The sequence below is a fragment of the Lagenorhynchus albirostris genome, chromosome 7, assembly GCF_949774975.1.
Source record: "Lagenorhynchus albirostris chromosome 7, mLagAlb1.1, whole genome shotgun sequence".
Classification (NCBI taxonomy): domain Eukaryota; kingdom Metazoa; phylum Chordata; class Mammalia; order Artiodactyla; family Delphinidae; genus Lagenorhynchus; species Lagenorhynchus albirostris.
In genome coordinates, this window is record NC_083101.1 from 2119582 (window position 1) to 2140351 (window position 20770).

Here is a 20770-nt window from a genome sequence, read left to right on the forward strand (position 1 = left end):
GGCATGTACTTCGTGATCCTGACATCTGCAGGAGTCTCAAGTCCCATCCCTGTTTACTTCCAGAAAACAGCAAGCTGAACAGATACTGTGTGTGTGCGTGTGTGTGAACTTGGCAAAGGCATGGCTTGCCCCCAAGTCCCCAGAAGGAGCGCAGCCTGTCCCCAGGCTCATCCTCAGTCTTACCTCTTGGGCACTTTCCCTACTTCCTCCTGAAAGGAGGATGCTGCTGCAAGAGTGCCACCCACCCCTGGCCCCCAGCAGGTCTCTGCCCTCCCCCAGGACTCCTGCCAGGGTGTGTCCATCTTGCGGGCCCCTTGGAGGTGCCCTCTGGCTGGCTGGTCCACGAGATGACTGGCATGCTGTCAGTGACGGGAAACTCTGGCAAGCCCGGTAACATTCCTGAGAGCTTCAGAGAAACCAAAACTTGGCCCCTCTCTACCAAGTAGGAGCCAAGCCCCTAGAACAATGGCGTGTCCATCCCTCCCCAGCCAGGAGCAGGAAGGGGAGAGAGCCCCAGGCCCTGGCTTCCAGCCCACCTGCTCCAGCAAGGCAGCCCAGCAGATGGGATCTCTCCGCCAAAGCCCCCACTGTGCCCCTGGACACCCGGGCCAACATGCTCTGTGGGGTCTGCCCTGGCACTGCCCTCTCTTGGGCACGGGGGACCCTCCCAGGGCAAGGAGCCGGGCTTCTCGCACCTCCCGTAAATGCCGGGCCATACGTGCTGGCAGAACCGGCCATCCCCAGCCTTCCCTGGACTCAACACAGAAGCCAGGCTGTGGGCTGCGCAGGACTGGACAGCAGAGGCCCTGGAGCGCCCCCTTCTGTCGGGAGTGCGGGCCTAGCACATGGGCCCTGGCCTCCTGGCTCCCCAACCTGATCTCCGGCCCACCCATCCTCACAGCATCACCCTCGATCGCGAGGCGACTTCTGTCCCCTGCCCAGCCCTCCCTTTATCCCAGGCCCGGCCTCCTGGGGTTCTGCCGCCTCTCCTGCATGGCCTGACTCCACGTGCAACATGTTACCGCCCCCGCCAGTCCCCCAGCATCTGACCTGCGGCCCCAGCCTGGGCTGGCCGGCCCCTCCCCCATGCCACCTTCAGGACTCAGCTGAGCAGAGTGGGGACGTGGGCCCAGGCCCTCAAGTGGCAGGACCTCCCACAGCTGCACTTCGCCCATCTCTGGGTGCTCCCGCCCCCCAAAGCCCCACCCCAGGACGCCCACCTGCAGGCCTGAGCCCCTCCTCGGTTGGAGACAGGTTTCCTGCTTCCCGGGGGGCAGGGGCTCTGCTCTGTCACCTGGTTCCGTCCCAGGCCCAGCACCTGGGGCGCACTTTGACCACCGCAGTGACACCTGCCCCAGCTCCCTCTTGCCTCGCTTCCCTGTGAACTCGCCCAGCAACTGCCCCCCACGCCCACAACAGCCCACAGCACTGCTCTGAAGTCCTCCTGACTGAAATAGAGCTTTAAGTACCCTCCCCTCCCCTTAAAGGTCCACCTCTCTGAAAAAGGACCAGTCTCCACTTTCCCCTTCCTCCCTCCCTTCCTTCCATCACTCCTCCAACAAAGCCCCGGTGGGCTTCATGCCCAGCACTGGGACGGCCCCTGGGGACCCGGCGAGGTGCGCACAGACCTGGAGCCACTCACACTGTGCACTAAAAGCGGGCAGAGTGAGGTGTTTGGGGAGCTCCCCGCCCAGAAGCTGCTGGAGACGGGGGCTTCGTGGAGTGAGTCTGCATCTGGCGGTGGGGGGCGGGGAGGGAGAGCAGGAGCGAAGGCCTGTGTGAGGGCAGAGCCAGGGCTCAGCCCCGAGAATGAAGGTCCGGGCCTGGGGCAGGCAGGCGGCAGGGGTGGGAGAGGCAGGAAGGCCAGCCAGCCTTCAGGCAAGCCCGGGTGCTAGGGAAGGCACAGAGAGGGTGCGTGGGATCGGAGACAAGGCTGGGAGGCGCCTGCATGCCTCCTGGCTCCTGAGTGGGCGGTGGCACTGGCTTAGGCAGAGCTTCCCCTGCAAGAGGATGCCATCTGGGGTACGGGCACAAGTGAACCTTGGACCTGCAGGCCCTCAGGGGCAGGTGGGGCCCTCTGCCCATCCTTAACCGGCCGGAGTCCCATAGATCTTGGCTGACCAGCCTCCCCGCTCCCATCTTAGCTCCCCTACCTGGGCCTCAACGTCCCCCACGGGCCACACTGATCCTGAAACCTTCTCCTCCCGCACCTGTAGCTCCCCAGCCCCTCTGCACTCAGGTAAGTCCAACTCCTCCTGCCACACAGGGGATCCCACCTGCCCACCTCACCCCCATGCCAGCCCAGGGAACCGCCTGGGCTCGCGTTCTTTCCTGCTTGGGACGCAGCCAGCTCGCTCCTGAAAACCACCTCGCCCTGAGGACACCCTCCTGCCCCGCCCTCCACAGATTCGTAGTCTACTCGGCCCCCCAGTCGTGAGACCCTTGAGGGTAGCGCCCAGCTCGGGGCTGGCACCCGGGGGCGCCCGCGGTGGGTAGGTGAGGGGAGACCCCACTGAGCGGGAGCTGCGCCGACCACCCGGAAAGGGTGGAAGAAGCCCACCTACTCTGACCACCTACCCCAGCCGCCGCTTCTTTCTGGCAACTTCTCGGCGAGCGGAGCTTCACTGCACGCGGGCGTGGGGCGGGGCAGAGCGCATGTGAGGGAGGCGGGGCGCGTGGGGGCGGGCCAGGTGCTGCCTGGGCGGGAAGCACGTGGGGGTGGGCCGAGTGCACGTGAGGGGGAGGGGCTGCAGGACGGCCTGCGGGGGGCGGGGCGCACGTGGGGGCCCGGGCGCGTTGCTGGCCTCTCCACTAGCTCCAGCTGCGTGCCTATGGCGTTCAGGGCTCTTGCGTCAGACGCTGGGCTTCCCGGAGCCCCCGGCTCCGAGGGGTGCAGGTGAGAATTGGGGGGGGTTGCCGGAGGGGGTCAGCTGGAACGCCCCTGCTTGGGGTGCCGGAGGGGGTCAGCTGGAACGCCCCTGCTTGGGGGTGCTCGGGGTGTCCAGACCTGGCGCTTCTATCCAATTCAAATGCACCGAATCCCCGTCCACACCCAGCTTGGCCCGCCTGGGGCAGAACCCCGACCCCCGGCCCTTTGGGGGAAAGAGGGAGGGGTGCCAAGAGGTAGGGCCCAGGGCCGTGTTCCTGGGCGACCCAGGCCTTGTCCTGCGCCCGCCTCCCAAGATGTCCATCACCGCCTCGGGGCTCCGGGGGCGTTTTCTGGGATCACAGAGCCCGGCGCTCTTGGCTTTTTTCAGCAGCGGCCCTTTCCTGTTTGGGACCCAGTTACGCTGCGAGGATCTCTGCCACGGCTCAGGCCAGGCCAAGGCCCCTGCGGTGGCCAAGGGTCCAGTCTCCTACCTCCCACGGAACGTGCTCAGCGAGAGGCAGCGCAGGTGGGGGCCGCGCAGTGGGGTTGGGGGTCAGAGGAGGTCAGGTTTGTGCCCGCGAGCTGGTTTCAGGTGGCTGGGACAGACTCGTGCCGTCTGTCGGGTAAGGGAATGCTTAGTACATCCCCGAGGTGAATATAACACATGCTTTTGGGGGTGGGGGTCCCAAGGGCCACCGTTACAGCCCTTTCTTTGACCTGAAGTCCTGGGCACCTCGAGGTTGTGCATGTGCAACCGACCCCCCCAGGCAGTGACGGTGCAGGCTTGGGTCGCCCGCGGCAAATACCTGGATAGCCTGCAGCTTGGGGTCCAGGGCCCTGGGCCAGTGTGTGTGCTGACACGATCCCTAAAGGGCTCAGGGGGCTCTGGCGGCTGCGGTGCTTTTTCCGGGTCAAGGCCAGACTGCCCCATGGTCGGTGGTCACTTCCCTGGAGGCAGGAAGCGGATCTCCTTGAGCTGTGAGCGCCTGCGGGCCCTGCTGCCCCAGTTCGACGGCCGGCGGGAGGACATGGCTTCAGTCCTGGAGATGTCGGTGCAGTTCCTCCGGCTCGCCAGCGCCCTGGTGCCCGGCTGGGAGAAGCACGCTGTGAGTTGTCCTGCGGCAGCTCTGTCAGCCCTCTGGGGAGGAGCCGTGGGCATCCCCCCCTATGCCCCGGGCAGCTCTGACCACCCGGCTGCCTGGCTTCCCTCTGCCCTCCGCCTCGCACTGCCGGGGCTGCTGCGTTTCTGCAGACACTCCTCCGTCTGTGCGCAGCACCTCCTGCGGGAGCCCCGGGGACAAGCCGTGTTCTCCAGTTATGTTCCTTGTGCTTTTGCCCACGGTGCCAAGGCTGGTATGGGTAAAAGGCCCATTGCTGTAGGTCCCCGGGCGGGCATGGCCTTCAGCCTCCCTCCCGCCCCCACCCCCCAGTCTTGAGGACACGGTCTGCACTCAGGGAGGACCTCTGGGACCCTAGGCAGGGTGGCCAGTGATGGACCACAGCCTGCTTTTTTTGTGGGTTTTCTGGTTGATGGTCTCTGTTGCGTTTTTTGTGTCTATTTCCGTTTTTGGTTCTTGCTTCTTCGAAGGAGACATGGCACACGTGGCAAAAGGATGTTTTGCAGGTGGCCCTGGCGAGTCAGACCCCAGCAGGTGCCCCGGACCCCGGCGTGGGAACGTCCAGCGTGACCATGTTAGTGTCCCAGTGGGGCTAGGGGACTCCCGGGCATGGTGTGTGCGGACTGTTCAGAGGTTTCTCCTTCTGTCTTTGCGTGCTTCAGGCAGCAGGCTTCCCCGAGCCGTGCAGCTGCGGATGTGGACGACGGTAAGGCCCCGGTGGGGGCGGCCACAGGGCTGGGTGGGCCGCCGGCCCTGCCTGGTGAGTGTGAGCGGGCCCTTGTCCTCCCGTCGTGCCGCCTCCGACGAGGCCCCCAGGGCAGTGTGATGACTGCGCTTCCCTCATGCTGGATGCCTGCCATGGCGGTTGGTCACTGCTTGGACCACGGCTGCCAGTCTGCGAGTGCCACGGGAGGCGAGACTGTGCCTTCCCCCTCCCCTGGTGTGTTCCTCAAGGCGGGGAGGGGGTCTTGCTGTCGCCAGGGCCAGCAGCAGAGCTGGGCCCCCCAAAGAAGGTCGGGACTCAAGCTCAGGGTGTGAGGGTGCAGGGATCACACAGCACGGTGGTCTGAGGGTGAAGTCCTTGGTCAGGAATCACGGAGACGGAGGAAGAGGTGGAAGCGTGAGGGTCCCCAGGTCCGAGTCCCCCATGGTTGACCTGAGGCCGAGTCAGCATCTCCACCAGGAAGCCTCCCTGGCCCCAGGTGTCGGGTGCCTCACCTCTGGCCATCTATCTGCTCCTGGTTACTTGTTGGTTTTTTGCTCTTGAAATTCGCGGGTTCTTTATGCAGGACACAGTGGGCAGGGACTCAGGTCTTTAGAGGAGGGCTGCTCTCCAGGTGGGGAAGGCTGACCCACGCCTCACTTCCCCCACAGAGCCGCCCAGCCTGGTCCTCCGGTCTCCAGGCCTGAGTCCCTCCAGGGCCCTGAGGCCGCCCATGCTGTGGTCGCGGCAGCCACCCTCCCCGCTGGTGAGCGAAGAGTCTCAGAGCTGCTTGGGCCGGGCTGGGTCCCCAGGTCAAGGGACTGACAAGGCCATAACGCTGGATGCCAGGTGGGTGTCCCAGTGGTGTGTGCGTGACTTGCTACATGCCTCCTCCCAGCCCTGCCCGAGCTCTGCCTGGACCCACTGCCCGGGAAGTTTCCGCCCCTCACATCCTCGGTGTCTGCCTGGATGGCCCAGGCCGCTGGCCTGGTCCCGGAGCAGCTAGACCCTGCCACGTATGTGGCTTTCTAACGTGTTTCTGGAAACGCTGTTGTTTCTTTAATGGTCATCCGTTTTGGTTGACCGTAAGTGAGTTTGTGTTTTGCGAGCTCTACCAGCTGGGGCGTGGGCTGGGAGCTGCTGGGGCTGGAGAGGAAGCAGCAGTGGGCTGGGCTGGCTCGGGGCAGGCAGGAGGGTGGGCTCAGGGTCCGGCTGGGAGGGCGCACCCCGTTGTCTCTGAACCCACAGCTGCCTTTCAGGGCCCATGCTCTTCTCTCGAGGTGCAAGGCCTGGGGTCCAGCTGGGGTGACTCAGGGCGAGGGTGTCCTTGTTGCGTCCAGGTCTGTGTCGGGGTATGACGTCGAAGACGGGTCGTCCTTTTTGCTGACGGCCAGTCCTGACTGGTGGCTGGGTGAGTGGGGGGTGCTCGGCCCGGGCCACCTCCTCCCCTAACCTGGGACAGGCTTTGGGGTCTGGGTTGGTCCTGTTGCGGGTTGGGCGGGCAGCTGGGGCTGTTGGGGAGATGGGATGGGGTCCAGCTTGCTGTGTGACACTAAGGTCTCAGCGTCTGTCTCTGAGCTCCCGTTTTCTTCTCTGCTGGTGGTTTTGGGGACCACCGGTGGGAACGACAAGCGGTGTGTGGGGAGTTATCTGTGCACTCGAGTGCACGGCAACACGGGGTTGCGTGTGTGTGGCTGCGAGTCAGTTTCAGAGCCTTCTCCCGAGACCTCGTCCCCACAGAGGCATCTGGACGTGCGATGAGTCCCGTCTCTGCAGGATTTGGCTTCATGGGGTGGGGGAGCCCCTTCCTGGTTCTGCGTCTGAAGCAGGGCCGGCAGGAGTGGGCCCACCCACCTGGTCAGGGGTCCTCTGTTCCCACCTCAAGGATGAGCAGAGGGCTTCCTGGTTGGGTGGGACAGATGGGCAGAGGGGGGCCCCCTTCTGCACACTGAGTCCACTCTGCGTGCCCTGGGGTACCTGCCCGTTCTGCTGACACGTCCCGTCTGCTTCCAGGCTCCCTGGAGGGCAGAGGCAGCAGTGCCCCTTTTCGGGTCCCCGCCAGGAGCAGCGTGCTGGACAGGGCAGAGCCCAGCTTCCTGGGCGACCATGAGCCCGGCTCCCAGGACCCCCCCGACGGGCCCCTGGAGCCATGGAGCTCAGATGTGAGCTGCCCCAGCTCGGCCCTGCGGGAGGAGGTAGACACCATCTTCCCCGACTTCTTTGCTTACTGAGGGCCGGGTCGCGCCAGGCCGCGGGGCACGGGGCCTTTGCAGCAGCTCGTGCCGCACGCTTGGGCATTGTCTTTGGGGTTTGGGCTGCAGCTGTGCTCTAATTCCAGCGAGGCTGTGGGGCGGGGGGCTGGGGAAGCGGAGGCTGGATATTAAAAGAGGAAAAGCAGTGTTTCTGGAGGAAGCAAAACTTGTGTAGATTTTGTGTAATTAACGCGATTCACTGGGCAGATGGTGCAGCTTCTGTTCAAAGTGCAGCCACCCCTGCCTGGGGATTTGTTCCTATGATGTTCCTGGCCTGGGGGATCCCTAAATAACCCGGCCCTGGGGCTAGGGAGGGGAGGGGTCCACAGATGGGGAATTGTGTCCTTGGTCTGCTCCCCAAGAGGCAGGCGTGGGACCCAACTCCCTGCGCCCGTGAGGCTGGTCTGAGGGGCCCCACAGAGGTCCATTGGGGAGGCCTCTTTCCGGACCAGCGGGGGCGCCTGGGAACGGAACCACCTCTGCCTTCGAGGTGCTGGCCTTGGTGCTCCCCGTGCAGGGCCCGTTGGGGGGCGTGGGACGGAGGCCGCTTGGCTTTCGCGTCTGGGCCCTCAGCTGCTCCCGTCCCCAAGGATCGGGGAGGCACTGGCTTCCTGTGAGGAGTGACCCTGCCTGAACCCCATCACCTTTCAGTCACAGCGAAGGCGGTGCCAGTCCCTGACCCAAGCTGGTCAGGGGCTCAGCCCACCCTGATCCCTGCTTGTCCCTTTCTGGAGCCCTGGGCATCTTCGCCCCAGCACCCTGGGAGGGAGGCCCGGGAGCTGGGACTTGTTCAAAAGCCTGACTGAGACCCCCAGCGGGTGGGTGGACTCACCCTGACCCTTAAACTCCCCACTTAGACCTTTAGAAGGCGAGGGGCAGGACCCCACCTCGGGTGGCAGGAGGGCTCACTTGCGCTGCCTCCAGCTGGTGAAGGGGGGGGCGCTCGGAGCTGGTGTTGAGAAGGGTCCAGGGGCCCAGGCAGGCTGGCTCTGGCGGGGCCAGAGCAGGGGTGGGTGAGTGGCGCCTGCCCCATCGTGGGAGGAGAGCAGCCGTCAACCCTGCACCTGGGCCAGGGTCCTGGGTCGGGTCCCGCAGGCCCTGGGACCACGAGCACGAAGCTGCTGCGTCAGACAGGGCGCCGCTGCAGACGCCCAGACGGGACGGGCAGCGCTGCAGACGCCCACACGGGACGGGCGCCGCTCCAGATGCCCACACGGGACGGACGGCCGTCTGGGGCCAGACCTCCCTCGCTGCCTGGGGGAGTGCAGGGAAAGCTGACCCCGCTCCAAGGTGGGGAGAAGAAAAGGCTGCCGCCCGAGCCTGGTGGGGGCTGGGCTGTCACGGCTGCTGGAGCGGGAAGGAGCTGGGGGTCCCGGAAACAGCTTGCTTTCCACCCCTCCCCTGCTCTGGCCCTTTTCTAAGTAAATTACCCTGTTGGCTGCAGTTGGGTGTTCGGGGTGGATTTAGAAAGCACGGTGGTGACTACAGGCTTGTTTTGGGGAGTGAGGGGGTTTCAGCATAACACCCCCAGCTCTCTAGGTGACCTGCTCTCCTCCCCCCACCCCCAGGGGCTCCCGGAAGTAGGACAGTGGCTGCTGCTTGCACGGAGGGGGACGTGGGGCTCGGCAGGACCCCAGACACCCTCAGGCTGCACCCTCTCCCAGGTCCACCGACCTCTCAGCCCCGGACATTGTTGCTGGGCAGTGTCTGTGGCTGCGCCTTGGGGTCTGTCAGCCGGCTGAGCTGGGAGGTGGCCAGCTGCTCTGCCAGCACTGCCGTCCACCCTCCCCGAGCCCTGCCTCCCTTTCCTCTGCCGCCTCCCGCCCTCCCTGCTGCCCATCTTCCTCCTTGAACTTCGAGGCCACCTTGGGTCACTCCCCATTGGTGTGGTCAGGGTGCTCAGGGCTGCCCAGGAGCCTCACACGGCCTCTGGTCACGGGTCCTGACCTGGAGCCTGGCACAGCCAAGGGCCTCCCTGCCCACCTGGGAGGGGCCGGCCACTGCTCATCCTCAGGGGTCTGGAGAGCACAGTGCCAGGGCCTTGCCTACCACGACCGTGACCTTCTCTTGGTAAGGCCAGGCCCATCCTGTCCATCTCCCACCCAGGTGCCCAATGAGTGAGAGAAACGGTACCCTCGCTTCAGGCCTCAGCCCTCCCGAGACCCTCACCCAACCAGCCTGGCCTCAGTGTGCCCGCCCCCACCCCCCGGTGTGTGCTCCCCCGCACACGGGGACACCTGGGCAAAGGACAGGCCCCACCTGCTCTGGAAGCTGGACTGTACAGGCCTGAAGGAGCCAGAAACAGGCTCAGTCTTCCTCCAACCCCGCCTTTGGTCTCTTGAAACCCAGGACACCTCGCCATCCCCCAGCGGGTGCTACAGCCTGCCACCTGGGCACAGCAGGGTGCCCATGGCATGACAGGGTCCCCAGGGCAGCCATGCCCAGGCCCACCTGGCTTCAATATTTTCTTCAGGGTCGTACCTGACGCTGGGGAGGGTGGGGGCCTTGGTCTGGCCCTCCTGTGCAGGGGTCAGAGTTGCAGCTCACGCCGTGGCCGGGAGCCAGTGTCCCCTGTGGGTGCTGGACCGGGTCACCTTCCAGGGCCCACCATGAGTCCCTCCCTCTCCTCCTTTTTCCAGAACCTTCTGGAATCTTTTTGACTCTTCCAGAGGAGAAGAGGACACTCTTGTGGCCACGTGCTGGTGGACAGGGCGGGGGAAGCTAAGCCGTATGATGGAGGCGTGGGGTCTAGGGAGGTCCCAGGGATGTGGGTCCTGATTCTTCTCTCAAGGGGTCTCAGCAGAAATGGGCTTTGGGGCTGGTGGTCGGAAGGGGTGCAAATGGAGGTGGTCCCCTTCCCTCGTGGGCCCTGTCTGGCCGTCTCTAACCCCTTTGGGACCTGCAGGTGGCCCCCAGCCCCTCGACACAGGCAGCTGGTGCCCTCGGAGCTGCGGACCCTGCAGAGGCAGCAGCCCAGGGAGGCCCTGGCGCCCACAGTGTCCACTCGTGGATCAGCGGGTCAGCGCCCCACCTGCTGCTTATGGGGCTGGAGGAGGAGGCATGTGCAGAGCCATGGCAAGGGGGGCCTGGGCTCCCGTGCGCTCCAAAGCCCCTGCCATTGGATGGGGCCTGGGTGCCAGGGCAGGGAGCACCCAGCGAGGCCAGAGTTGGTGTCTGCTTTGTCCGGGGCCTGGCCAGCCCTTTCTGCAGGGGGTGCCCTTGGTGGTGCCGGTTCTAAGGAACGTGGGTTCTGGGTCCTCCCCGAGCCCCAGGGACGTGGCTGTCTCTACTTCTGAGGGCGGTGGGAGAGAAGCTTCCGGATCATGTGAATTTCCCCCGTCTCTGCTGATGGGGTCGAGCTGACGTGCCCAGTTCCTGCATTTGCCTTCGGGAGAGTCAGGCCAGGAGCTTTCGCTGAACGGATGGGTGCTCTGTGTTGCCTTCTCGGCGCAGAAAACAATCACATTACGCCTCTTAGAAATTGCATTTTATCATTGTAAGCGTGGAGGTTGGTTGCACTCAATTCATTTGAAACGCTGGGGATCCTAACCTGAAAAGGAAAGCTGTTGGTGAAGGGCGGGGTGGCAGGTGGAGGGGATACCTCGCCCAGAAGCTGCAGGGCCTGTCCCCAGGCTGACCTCAGTGGCCGCGCAGCTGCCTGGGGCAGCCGGTGGTGGGTTTGTTTCCCAGTGTTGGGGTTTCTCTGGGTGGGCCCTCCCAGAGCATCGTTCCTCAGTGAGTCCTTGCCCCCCAGCCTGCTCTGGGCCTGCTCTGGGCCTGCTCGGGGACTGTCCCGAAAGCGCCCTGTTCCTGGGTTTGGGATGGACGTCGGAGGCCAGATGATGGCACAGTGGCCACCAGGACGCAGACCCTTCAGCAAGGAAGAGGAGCGTTGGGCCCTGGAGAACGCCCTTGGCCTCTTTGCGGGGCCGAGCTGGGCCGCTGTCCTGTCCCGGTGCTTCCTGCGGTCGCGTGTAGCCAAGCCGGCCAAGTGCGTGCGCGCAGCCCAGATCCCAGGCGGCTGGGAAGTCCCTGTCCAGGCTGCCCCCCCGGTAGCCCCAGGGGTGCAGCGCCTGTGCTTCACGGGGGCTTGTGAATTGGGGCGGGGGGCAGCTTATTCAGAATGCAGCTCCTCAATCAGTGAGGGGCCAGGGGTCAGGATACCTACCGGGCATACGGCCTCTGCTGGGGCAGGTGGCTCCTGGACCCGGTGCCCTGGGTGGGGTGGTGGAAAGGGTTCTAAGCAGCACAGAAGGACACTGGGGAGGAGTGTCGGGGTCTGCAGCGTCTCCACCCCTCATGGAGGGCAGCTCCGGGGGACGAGTCCAGCAGCATCACAGCCACAGCCTGACTCCCCAGGGTCCTCTGGAGGACACGGCTTCCCATTCCCCAGTCTTCTCTCTTTTAACGGCTTTTGCTTTACAAATGGGGGAGGGATACCAGGGCTAACAGTGCCCCCAGGCACGTCTCTGGTACGTTTCAGGGTCTGAGCAGGAGGGTGTGGGAGTTCTGTCCTTGAGGGTGGTGCCGGAGGGGTGCTTCTTCCTCCGTGGTGTCAGGTCCCAGCACTCACCCCACCGTCCCCATCAGAGCATCACGGAGCCTCAAAGGACAAAGACCAGGCTTAGAAGGCTGTCCCCCACCCCTGCCACCAGCATGTCCTTTTATATCCATTTGGGATGCCCAAAGCAGGGCTGTGACCTCTGCCCCAGATGCCTTTGCCTGGCCCGTCTGAGTGCGCGTGCGCACGCGTGTGTGTGGTTTGTGCGCGCCCGTCTGGGCCTCTGTGTGTGTGTGTGTGTGTGCCGTGTTTTGTGAGCTGGGGTGAGCCCCTTGGGATCCCGGCAGGCCTGGCTTCGCACAAATGGCCCCTTGGGCGCTTTCCGAATGCACTTGACTTTCCCACGCCTGGTGGGCGGGCTCAGCTGTGCTAGGGGCTGGGTGTTGGCTGGCTGATACCCCTGCCTGTGACATGTGCCCCGGGGTGCTGGGAGCCTGGCTGTGGTGGGCGCTGGCAGCGGAGTGAAGGAGGGGCTCCCCTCCAGCGCTGGGCTGGGTGGGAACGCGGGTGCCCTCCAGCCCCCTGCCTGGCCATCCACGAAGCGGATGGGCCGTGTCCCCCGGGGCTGGGCGGGAAGCTGCTGAGTGGTGTGTTTCAGCCACTCCTGTTATTTCTGCTGCTTCGCAGGAGATGGGGGGTGGGGGGGAGGCAGGACGCCCCGGGGCTCAGCAACAACCAACCCCCCCCCCCCTCGCCACTGCAGTTGTCTCCGGGATCCAGGATTTCTGAAACCACCTTCGGCGCTGGCTTAGCTCTGGTGATGGGATGGGGTCCCTCTTCCCTTGTCCTAAGTGACCCCCACATCCCAGTGTGCTGGGGGTGGAATCAGAGCTGGAGGCAAGGAGTGCTAGGCCTTTCCCAGAGTGGGGGGGCGGGGCCGGCGGCTCAGGGGTGAGAGCAGCTTGTGCTGAGGGGAAGTGGGAGTGAGTGAGGAGACCCCCAGACCATGACCTGGACCACTGGGACCCAGGGCGTCCATGGGGTGGACCGGGGGTGGGTGCTGCCCGAGGATGAGGGCACACAGGAGGCAAGGGGAGCGGACGTGGGTCGGGACACGGGCTTCTGGTGGAGGGGGGGTGCGCCCGGGGGAGCCCGGAGGGGGGGGCAGGCAGAGAGGGAGGGGTCAGCGCTGCCTGGGTGCTGGGTGTGGCCTGGTCCCAGCTGTGGAGGCGGGCGGTCCCCTCCTCTGACTGAGGGACCCTGCAGCCCCCCCTCGTCCTGGGCCGATGGAAGCCTTGGCGCCACGTGGCCAAGCCTGGCCCAAGACACAGCCTTGGGGGACTCTTGGCCACCGGAGAGAGACCCCTGGCCTGGGGCGATAGTGGCCCGAGGTACAGCCCTTGGGGGAGCAAAGGGGCTCACCCGCTGTGGGGCAGGGAGCTTCCCTGAGGCTGGGGTCCAGTGGAGGGGGGCCTGGCTGATGGGGGACTCAAGTGGGCCGCCTGGGCCCTGGCCCCAGGTGGGAGCCCTGGCTGGGCACTGTGTGCGTCGGAGGGGGCTCAGGGGGTACCCACCAGGCTCTGGCAGCTCGAGGAGGGTAAGACACGTGCTCTGCTGCCTGTCCAGCCACCGTGTCCGCCCCTAGGGCCTCAGCCACTGTCATTTAGGGGAGACCAGGTTGTGGTCTGAAGGGGCCCCTAACCTGCAGGCGCTCGGCTGGCCGACCCACCGGAGCTGTGCTCTCTGCCCGGAGACCCCACTGCCGGGGTCTCACCCCACAGCACCACCACGGGGTGAGCCCTGGGGCTGCCACTGCCCGCAGCCCTGAGCCTGAGGGGACCAGGGTGGCCGTGGGGCCTGGCCTTGCCCCCTGCCTGCACCATCTCCCAGCTTTGCGCTCTGAACGGTGTCCTGGTGAACCTGTAGCAGCTTCTCCAAACCCCGTGGACGTGAGTCCAAGGCCAGCTTGGTGTCACCAGGAGGGTCCCCATCCCGTCTCCAGCCGCCTTGACGTGGGATGGGGTGTCAGCGGGCAGCTCCCGGCCACCATGCTGGCAGTGGCCACGCTTGTGTTCGGGCTGAGGCCCCCCAGAGCACACTGGGTCCGGGTCAATCATTTATTGGACACAGCAGGACAGGCCTCCAGGAGGGCAGAGGCTGCTACTAGGGCGTGGGGCAGCTGAAGGGCTCCTTGGGTTAACCGAGATCTTCTGGTCCTTCGGTGCCTGGGAGACACCCCTGTGAACAAGCGGGGGTGCGGCAGGCTCAGTGGTGGGGGACGGCGGGGGCAGACCTGCGGGAGGGGCGGGGCACTGTCTTGAGAGCCAGGCCCTGGACCCCCAAGGTCTGCCCTCTATAGCCCTCCACCTGCAGGCCCACCCCGAGTGTGTCCACAGGCCCCTCTGCCCCCCCGCTGGCCCTGCCCGTGTCAGCCTGGGTCAGCCCGACGGGCGTCCCCACCTTGGGTCCCTCCCACGCCCCCCGGCACTGCATCCTGAGTCTCCGAGAGGGCCAGGCCCCGCGTGGAGCAGCTGGTAACGCCTGTGCCGAGCGGCACCTGCCGCTGACCCCCACCCCCAGGGGATCCCCTGCTGCAGTCCCCACGGGGTCAGAGGTCACCCACCTGGGCCCGGCAGTCTCCTTGTTGTCAGGCGCGGGGGCAGTGATCTGTGGCGAGCTGAGCGGAGGTCCGAGGCTGGGGCAGGGGTGGGCACGCACCAGTTGCGGTCACTTTGATGATGTTGGAGGGGTGGATCCCGTGGTTTCTACAGTAGTTGGTAAACAGCAGCAGGGCGTCCGGGCTGGCCTCGCGTGTCCGGCCTGGGGGCACAGTGACAGGGGCCGTCTGTCTTGCTGGTCATTTGGGACCGTGGGCGGTGGGGTTCTGGGGGCTGGGAGGCTGCCCTCTCGGGGTGTGGGCGTGGCTGTGGGGACAGGCCCAGCGTTCGGGTGGGGGCAGGCCTCTTCTCTGGGTCCTGGTCGTTGCTGTCTCTTGTCCTTTGTTTATCCACGTTGGGATAAAGGGCTGGGGCCCCAGGACAGTCTGAGGGTGTCTGGGTCCAAACGGCCTCGAGGTGGCCGGGGTCCGTTCTGTGTCTTGCTGCCTGTGGCCCAGTGTCCTCCCTGGGGACTGGGCCCCGCAGGGGACTGGGTGTCCCTGGAGGGGGCGGGGGGAGGGGCTCGCCCTGCCCTTGCGGAGTGGCGGGTGGTCCACGTGTGGGCACAGGCAGGCAGGGGTCTCTGGGCACTTACTCAGCAGGTTCACCACCACCACCTCCTCCTCACGTTTCTCGCGGTGGTTGCAGAGGATGACGTAACTCTTGGGGTCCACTTTTTCCAGGAAAAGCCTGTTCTTGTCGGCATCTGTGACCCCGGGGGTCAGGGTGGGAGGCGGGACAAGAACCAGACCCTGGGGCCCCTCTGGTCCCTTCACAGGGCTGGGCGACCCGCTCCTAAGGGCCAGCCGAGCCCCGGGCTGGGCAGGACCGGGTGTGGCCCTCGGGCCCTTCCCGGACGCCTCCGCGCACACGTGCCCGCCACTGCTGCCGGTGCCACGGGGGTGCCGTGCCCAGCCCAGGGACGCCGTCTCGAGGTGGGCGTCCTGGCAGCGGGGCTCCTGGCCACACTCAGCCCCGAACTGGGGGTGGCGTGGGGCCGGGCGGACGGGGCCACACTCCACCTCCAGCGGTGGGGCTGGAGGATGGCGAGTCTATACTTACTCTCCAGCAGGTACTGAAATTTCCTTTTCGTTTTATTTGCCATCATCGTGATTGGGACGCATGCGCCATTTACCCTGGGAGGGGGTGACAGGTCGCCTTGGAACCCGCGTCTGGAAGGCAGGGCTCGGCCTTCTCCGTGCAGCCCCTCGGTGGGACTGGGGGAGCTCGGCCACCCTGGACCTTGGACTCTCGTGTCCGTCTCCAGGCAGCGAGCCCCTCGCCCCGCCCCACATCACCTCTGAGCCCGGAAAGCAGGCTGTGAGGGGGGCGGGGGACAGGGTCGTGCGGCTCACCTGGGCTCCGCCCTGCCCGCACCTGCCCCAGACTTACTTCTTGTGCAGGTGGAGCTGCAGGGCCCTGGGGGTGACCTGGATGCAGTGGACGAGCAGCCGTGCGTCCTTGTCCTCCTTCAGGAGTTTGGGTTGGTTGGAGGCCAACCCTGCCAAGAACCATTCGCCGCTGACCTGGGGAGCAGAGGGGGGGACGCTGGTGCCGGCCGGTCCTGTCCCTGTGGCCGCTGCCCCCAGCCGCCTCTCCATCCCACGCCCGACGCCCGCGGCTGACTACCAGAGTCTCGTTGAAGTTGGGGTCCTGGGGCCCCCAGTGCAGGGCCTGGGGGCAGCCGAGCAGGGTCAGCCCCACAGCCAGCAGCAGGAGGCTCATGGCGAGTCAGGGGGGCTGAGGGATGGCCGGCGGCACCTCGGACAGGTGTCCAGAGCCCGTGGTGGTGGCCCTTTTGTCCCCTGCCGGGAGAGGTTCCTGGCCACGTGGCGGGCTGTCACCAGCCCCCTCCCATTGACCACAGTTACCTTCTATTTGTTGAGCCTGCGGCCAACAATGGCCACTTTGCCCTTGTCCACAGCCCCCCTGCCCGTGCGTGGTGCAGTCACGCTGTTTCCAGGAACAGCGAGTGTGTCCGCCTGGGCAGGCTTCCAGGGTCCTTGTGTTCCCATCAATGATCAAGTCACAGAGCCGCTTGCTGACCTGGGCAGCCCTGAGGTCTCCCTTCTGACGGCCACCCAGACGTTTGTGTGGCTTGGTCGTGGGGCCCTGGGACTCGGGGGGCGGCCCCGGGGGAGCGGCAGCCCTGGATGCCCTTCCCCACCGGGGGTTGACCGACGACCCTGGCTTGGGGGACAGGGGTGGCTCCATGACACGGCCTGGGCCATGCTGCCGGGCGCTGCCCCTGGAGTGGACCATCTGGGCAGAGCCAGGCGTGAGGGGGCTGCAAGCGGGAGCCGGGATGTGCCCCATCTCGACTCCCCTGCTGGAGCCTGACTGAGTTTGACTCCCTTGTGCTGCAGGGACCCCCGGGGCCGTGGGGCACAGGGCAGAGCAGCGTGAGTGCAGACACTTCCCGCTCCCCCCAACCGGGGCTGTGTCCTTAGCTCTCCGAGCCTCAGTTCCTCACCTTTGAAGGGGCAACGACGATGCTCCCTGGCTGCTGACTGCCGGCCCATTTCTTGGCTGCAAGACCCTTTGAAGATGCTCATGTGGGGTCTCCCATCCCCCTCCCTCATTCCCCACTGAAGCGGTGGCCTTGTGCAGCCGACCGTGCCCCAGGTAGAGCCCCTCCTTTGGTACCGCAGTGCCACACCTTGGTGTCAACACCGGGCAAGGACATTACGAGAAAGGAAAAATTGAATGTCACACCCACCCATGAACGTAGGTTCAGGAGCCCAGGTAAACACCCTACAGTGAATCCAGCCACATCTGTGGAAAGGAAGGTACTTTACAACCTGTAGGGTTCCATCCAGAACTGCTAGGTTGGTTTAGGGATCGTGAATCAATCCATGATTCCATCACTTAATAGAGCAGAGGAAAAATCCTCTGATCGTGGTATTAGCTGCAGGAAAGGCACTGGATGAAAGTGAGCAACTATTCATGGCAAAAACTCATACCGCTCTAGAAATTAACGGGAGCGTCCTCATCTGATTAAGGGGTTTACAAAATACTGGGGCAACTGACCTGTGTCTTGGTGAAGCATCAGAAGCTTCTAGGAAGGGAAAGGCAGAAGGATTTGCAAGGAAGTGGCGAACCTGAGATGGTCCTAGGTGACGTGACCCCGTGTGGAGGATGTCCAGGTCACCTGCAGGTGACTTGTTCAGATTCATTAGTGAGTTTAGAAAGGCGACTGGCCACAGGCTCTGTACACAAAAATGAACTGTTTCTATACACGAGCACTGCATACTTAGAAAATGAAATTTAGAGAAACTTCGTTTACAACTCAGTGAAAAAAATCAATTAGCTGGGAACAAATCCAAGGCAACAATGGTGCCAGGCTTCTGCACAGTAAACCATAAGCTAGTGTTGAGAAATTAAGGTAAACTAGATACGTTCAGACACCGTGTACGTGGATTAGAAACCTCAATACTATAAAAATGTCAGTTCTTTTCCTAAGAACAATAGGGTCCCAGTCGAAATTCCAGCAGCGTATATGTCTTATGGGACATCGCCAGCTGATTCCAAGATGTCTGAAAATGCCGAGAGTTAAAAATAGCCGGGACTCTCCTGAAGGTCAGCTTGGTAGGATTGGCTCTCCCAGACTCCTGTTCTCATCATGAGCTTTCGTGCTGAAGCCAGCGTGTAATCTGTGTGAAGCTGAAACAGAAATGAACCCAAAGAGCAAGAAACAGACCCTCGAGTCCGCGTACGGGCACTTCTGAGGGTGAAGATGGTTCTGCAGAGAAATGGGGCGAGAGGCAGCCTTTTTCATACATGGTGCTGGGTCGTCTGCTTGCTCATAAGGACAAGAATGAACCTTGACCTTGACCTTGACCTTACGTCAAATACAAAGATAAATTCCAGCAGTGTTAAGAATTGGATGTGCCCCACCCCGGGGACAGGTTGAAGTTCTAACCCAGGACCTCAGAATGGGACCCTGCTTAGAGGTAGAGTCTTTGCAGAGTTAGTCGGTTAACATGAGGTCACAGGGTAGGCCCGACCCAATGTGACTTGTGTCCTTGCAAAGATGACAAGTGTGGGGGCTTCCCTGGTGGCGCAGTGGTTGGGAGTCCGCCTGCCGATGCAGGGGACACGGGTTCGTGCCCCGGTCCGGGAAGATCCCACATGCCGCGGAGCTGCTGGGCCCGTGAGCCATGGCCGCTGAGCCTGCGCGTCCGGAGCCTGTGCTCCGCAACGGGAGAGGCCACAACAGTGAGAGGCCCGCGTACCGCAAAAAAAAAAAAAAGATGACAAGTGTGGACACAATCATGCAGAGGGAGGGTGACTGGAAGATGACCACGTGCTGACAGAGGTGGAGGTTGGATGGATGTAGCCACAACCCGTCCTCCCCTCGAGCCTTTGGAAGGAGCCCGGCCCCATGGACACCTTGACTCGGGATTCTGGTACCGGGAGGACAACGCTGCTGTCTCAGCCCTGTCTGTGGTCCTTTGGTGCGCAGCCGCAGGACACACACAGCGGGATAGTGGTCAAGGTCCCGGCAGGAACAGTGAGCACATCCAGAGGGGTAATGAAAGAGCATTTGGGGAAAGGGCTCCCGAGGAAGTGGCGGGAAGGGTTAGGAGAAGCCCACAAGGGAGGTGTTACCGCCCTGGGCTCAGGGGCCTCGGGGGGCAGGTGGTGGACTCTGGGCTGCAGGTGTAGGCAGGGCCCCCAAGAAGGACACAACATGGCTGAGGTGCAGCTTAAGGGAGGGGCAGTGGGGGGGTGAGTACCCCAGACTCTCGATCCTGCTCCCTGGGGGGCCTCCCTTTGGCCAAGTCCAGCTGGAAGCCACCAGTTGCTGCACTGTCAGAGGCTAGAGCCCCATTCCCTGCAAGACACAATGAAGTGGGCGAAAAATTCAGCCCCAGGGTGGCAGAGGTAAACTACTCACGTAGCCAAGGGCTCCTGTCCACGATATATAAAGAGCAGCTGCTAATCAACAAGAAAAAGACACAACTGTAGAAAATGGGCAACAGACCTCAGTTATCATTTGACAAAGACACCAAAACCATGAGAGAGTGTTTTAGCCCCATTAGTGATCCAAGAAATGAAAGTTATAATGAGATTTCAGCCCCACCCCCACCCCCAATGCCCTAAATGACTAAAACTAAAATGCCTGATTGAAACGGAGCAGGACCCCTTGGTCCTTCCCCACCGTGTCCTCCGCCAGCCTTTTGTCTGTGGAAAAATTTTAGCCAAAGAATAACTTTAATCAGAGAAGTGAGAAAATGCAGAAGCAAAGGAAAACAGTCAAAGGAGACCAAATAATCATTGTTTAGTCATTAAGCGAAGTCAAGGACCTTTAGTTCCTCATCAAGGGCTATGGATAATATTCTGAGCTGTATCCTGTGAGCTGTCTTATAGATACTGAAACCCCACCAGGTGGAAGAAGTTACCTACATGATGACCAGGCTGTAGCCATGACATAAGCTGCTGCAATTCTGAGAACTGGCCTGGAGGAAATGGGAACAAACCGACCCTGGAAGTGAAGACTGACTGTACCTAAAACAGTGCAGATGACGCTGGTCAGACCACCGCAGGACCAGTTTCAAGGTGAGTGTCAGAGCTGGCTGTGCTGTTTCTGCATGTAGCGCCCTCCCTCTGTCTATAAAAGCTCTTGTCCCCTGTCAGCGGGGGGCCAGTGGGCCTTTGGACACGAGTCTGCCCTCCCCCCTCCCTGATCCCCGCCCCCCACCCGGTTGCTGGCCTTGGAAATAAAGCAAACTTTCCTATCCACCAACCTTGTCTCTTTAACGGCTTTAGAGCAGCGAGCAGCCCGACCCCACTTGCAGTTACATGATCGCACCAGTGATGACAAGGACGTGGGTCAGCGTGAGGTGATGCTCTGGGGAAGGGATGCTGGTCAGTTCACAGACACGGGAGACCCATGGCACGGGCCGCCAAGGCCCCTGGATACGCCCGCCGCTCTCCCGGGTGCCTCCCCACCCAGGTCTGTGCACAGAGCCCGGCCTGGAGGCCGCCCCAGGGTCACCGACAGCAGACCAGGCGACAGAGCTGTGGGCTCTTCACACGGTGGCTCAGAGCCGTGGGAATGGGGACTCGCAGCTGTGCCCGTGGGGCCTCCTGGGCGGTGGATGCACAGGTTTGCCGTGCGATGATTCTCGGAGCTGCACGTGGCTGTTCTGCACTTTTTTGTGCGTTGTACCAGAATAAGTAGAATTCTTTCTACGTACAGCAGTGGAGCTATTCATGTGTTGATTTGATGCCTGTTTCCCCAGAGGTTTTCTCCAAGTCTCCACCCGCCCCAGGATGAGGGTGACCTGAGGGTCTGGCAGCGTGGGCGGCTGCACAGTCGGGGACACCCTCCACCAGCCCAAATGGGAGGGGCTTTGTTGAGCTGGGAGCCCCCGGCCAGTGGAAGCGCTTTGGGAACAGAGTAGTAACAGCGGGTGTCCGGAGACTTTGGTATTTTGTCCGTGCACCATGGTTCCGCGACTGCAGAGGGTTTCAGGGGTGTCACGTCGGTGCGCCGTCCGCTTGAGTTGGTGAGCGCCCTCTGCCAGGCCCCTCTACTCCAGCTGGACAGGACTCCTGGGCACATCCCCAGGGCTGCTGGATTTTGTCATTCGTCTTTCTGCAGGGGCTGGTTGGAGGCCTCCCGAAGGGGCTGGTCTCACGGCGCCTGGGAAGCGACTGCTGA

At 63.4% G+C, this 20770-nt stretch overlaps 2 protein-coding genes across 2 annotated transcripts; one reads left to right on the forward strand and one right to left on the reverse strand.

The window, feature by feature from the left end:
- Positions 1-3183: 3183 nt before the first annotated feature.
- SOHLH1 (spermatogenesis and oogenesis specific basic helix-loop-helix 1) lies at positions 3184-6921 on the forward strand. The gene is made up of 7 exons (XM_060153265.1): positions 3184-3395; positions 3828-3975; positions 4458-4561; positions 4650-4693; positions 5362-5539; positions 6031-6101; positions 6704-6921. The coding sequence occupies exons 1-7, from the start codon at positions 3184-3186 to the stop codon at positions 6919-6921; spliced, it is 975 nt and encodes a 324-aa protein (XP_060009248.1).
- Positions 6922-13571: 6650 nt separating this feature from the next.
- LOC132523217 (uterocalin-like) lies at positions 13572-15859 on the reverse strand. The gene is made up of 6 exons (XM_060153904.1): positions 15730-15859; positions 15493-15626; positions 15163-15236; positions 14696-14806; positions 14067-14263; positions 13572-13736 (listed from the first exon to the last, which is right to left on the reverse strand). Exons 1-5 carry the CDS (start codon positions 15823-15825, stop codon positions 14091-14093), a joined length of 588 nt encoding a protein of 195 aa, XP_060009887.1. The 5' UTR covers positions 15826-15859; the 3' UTR covers positions 13572-13736; positions 14067-14090.
- Positions 15860-20770: the final 4911 nt, after the last annotated feature.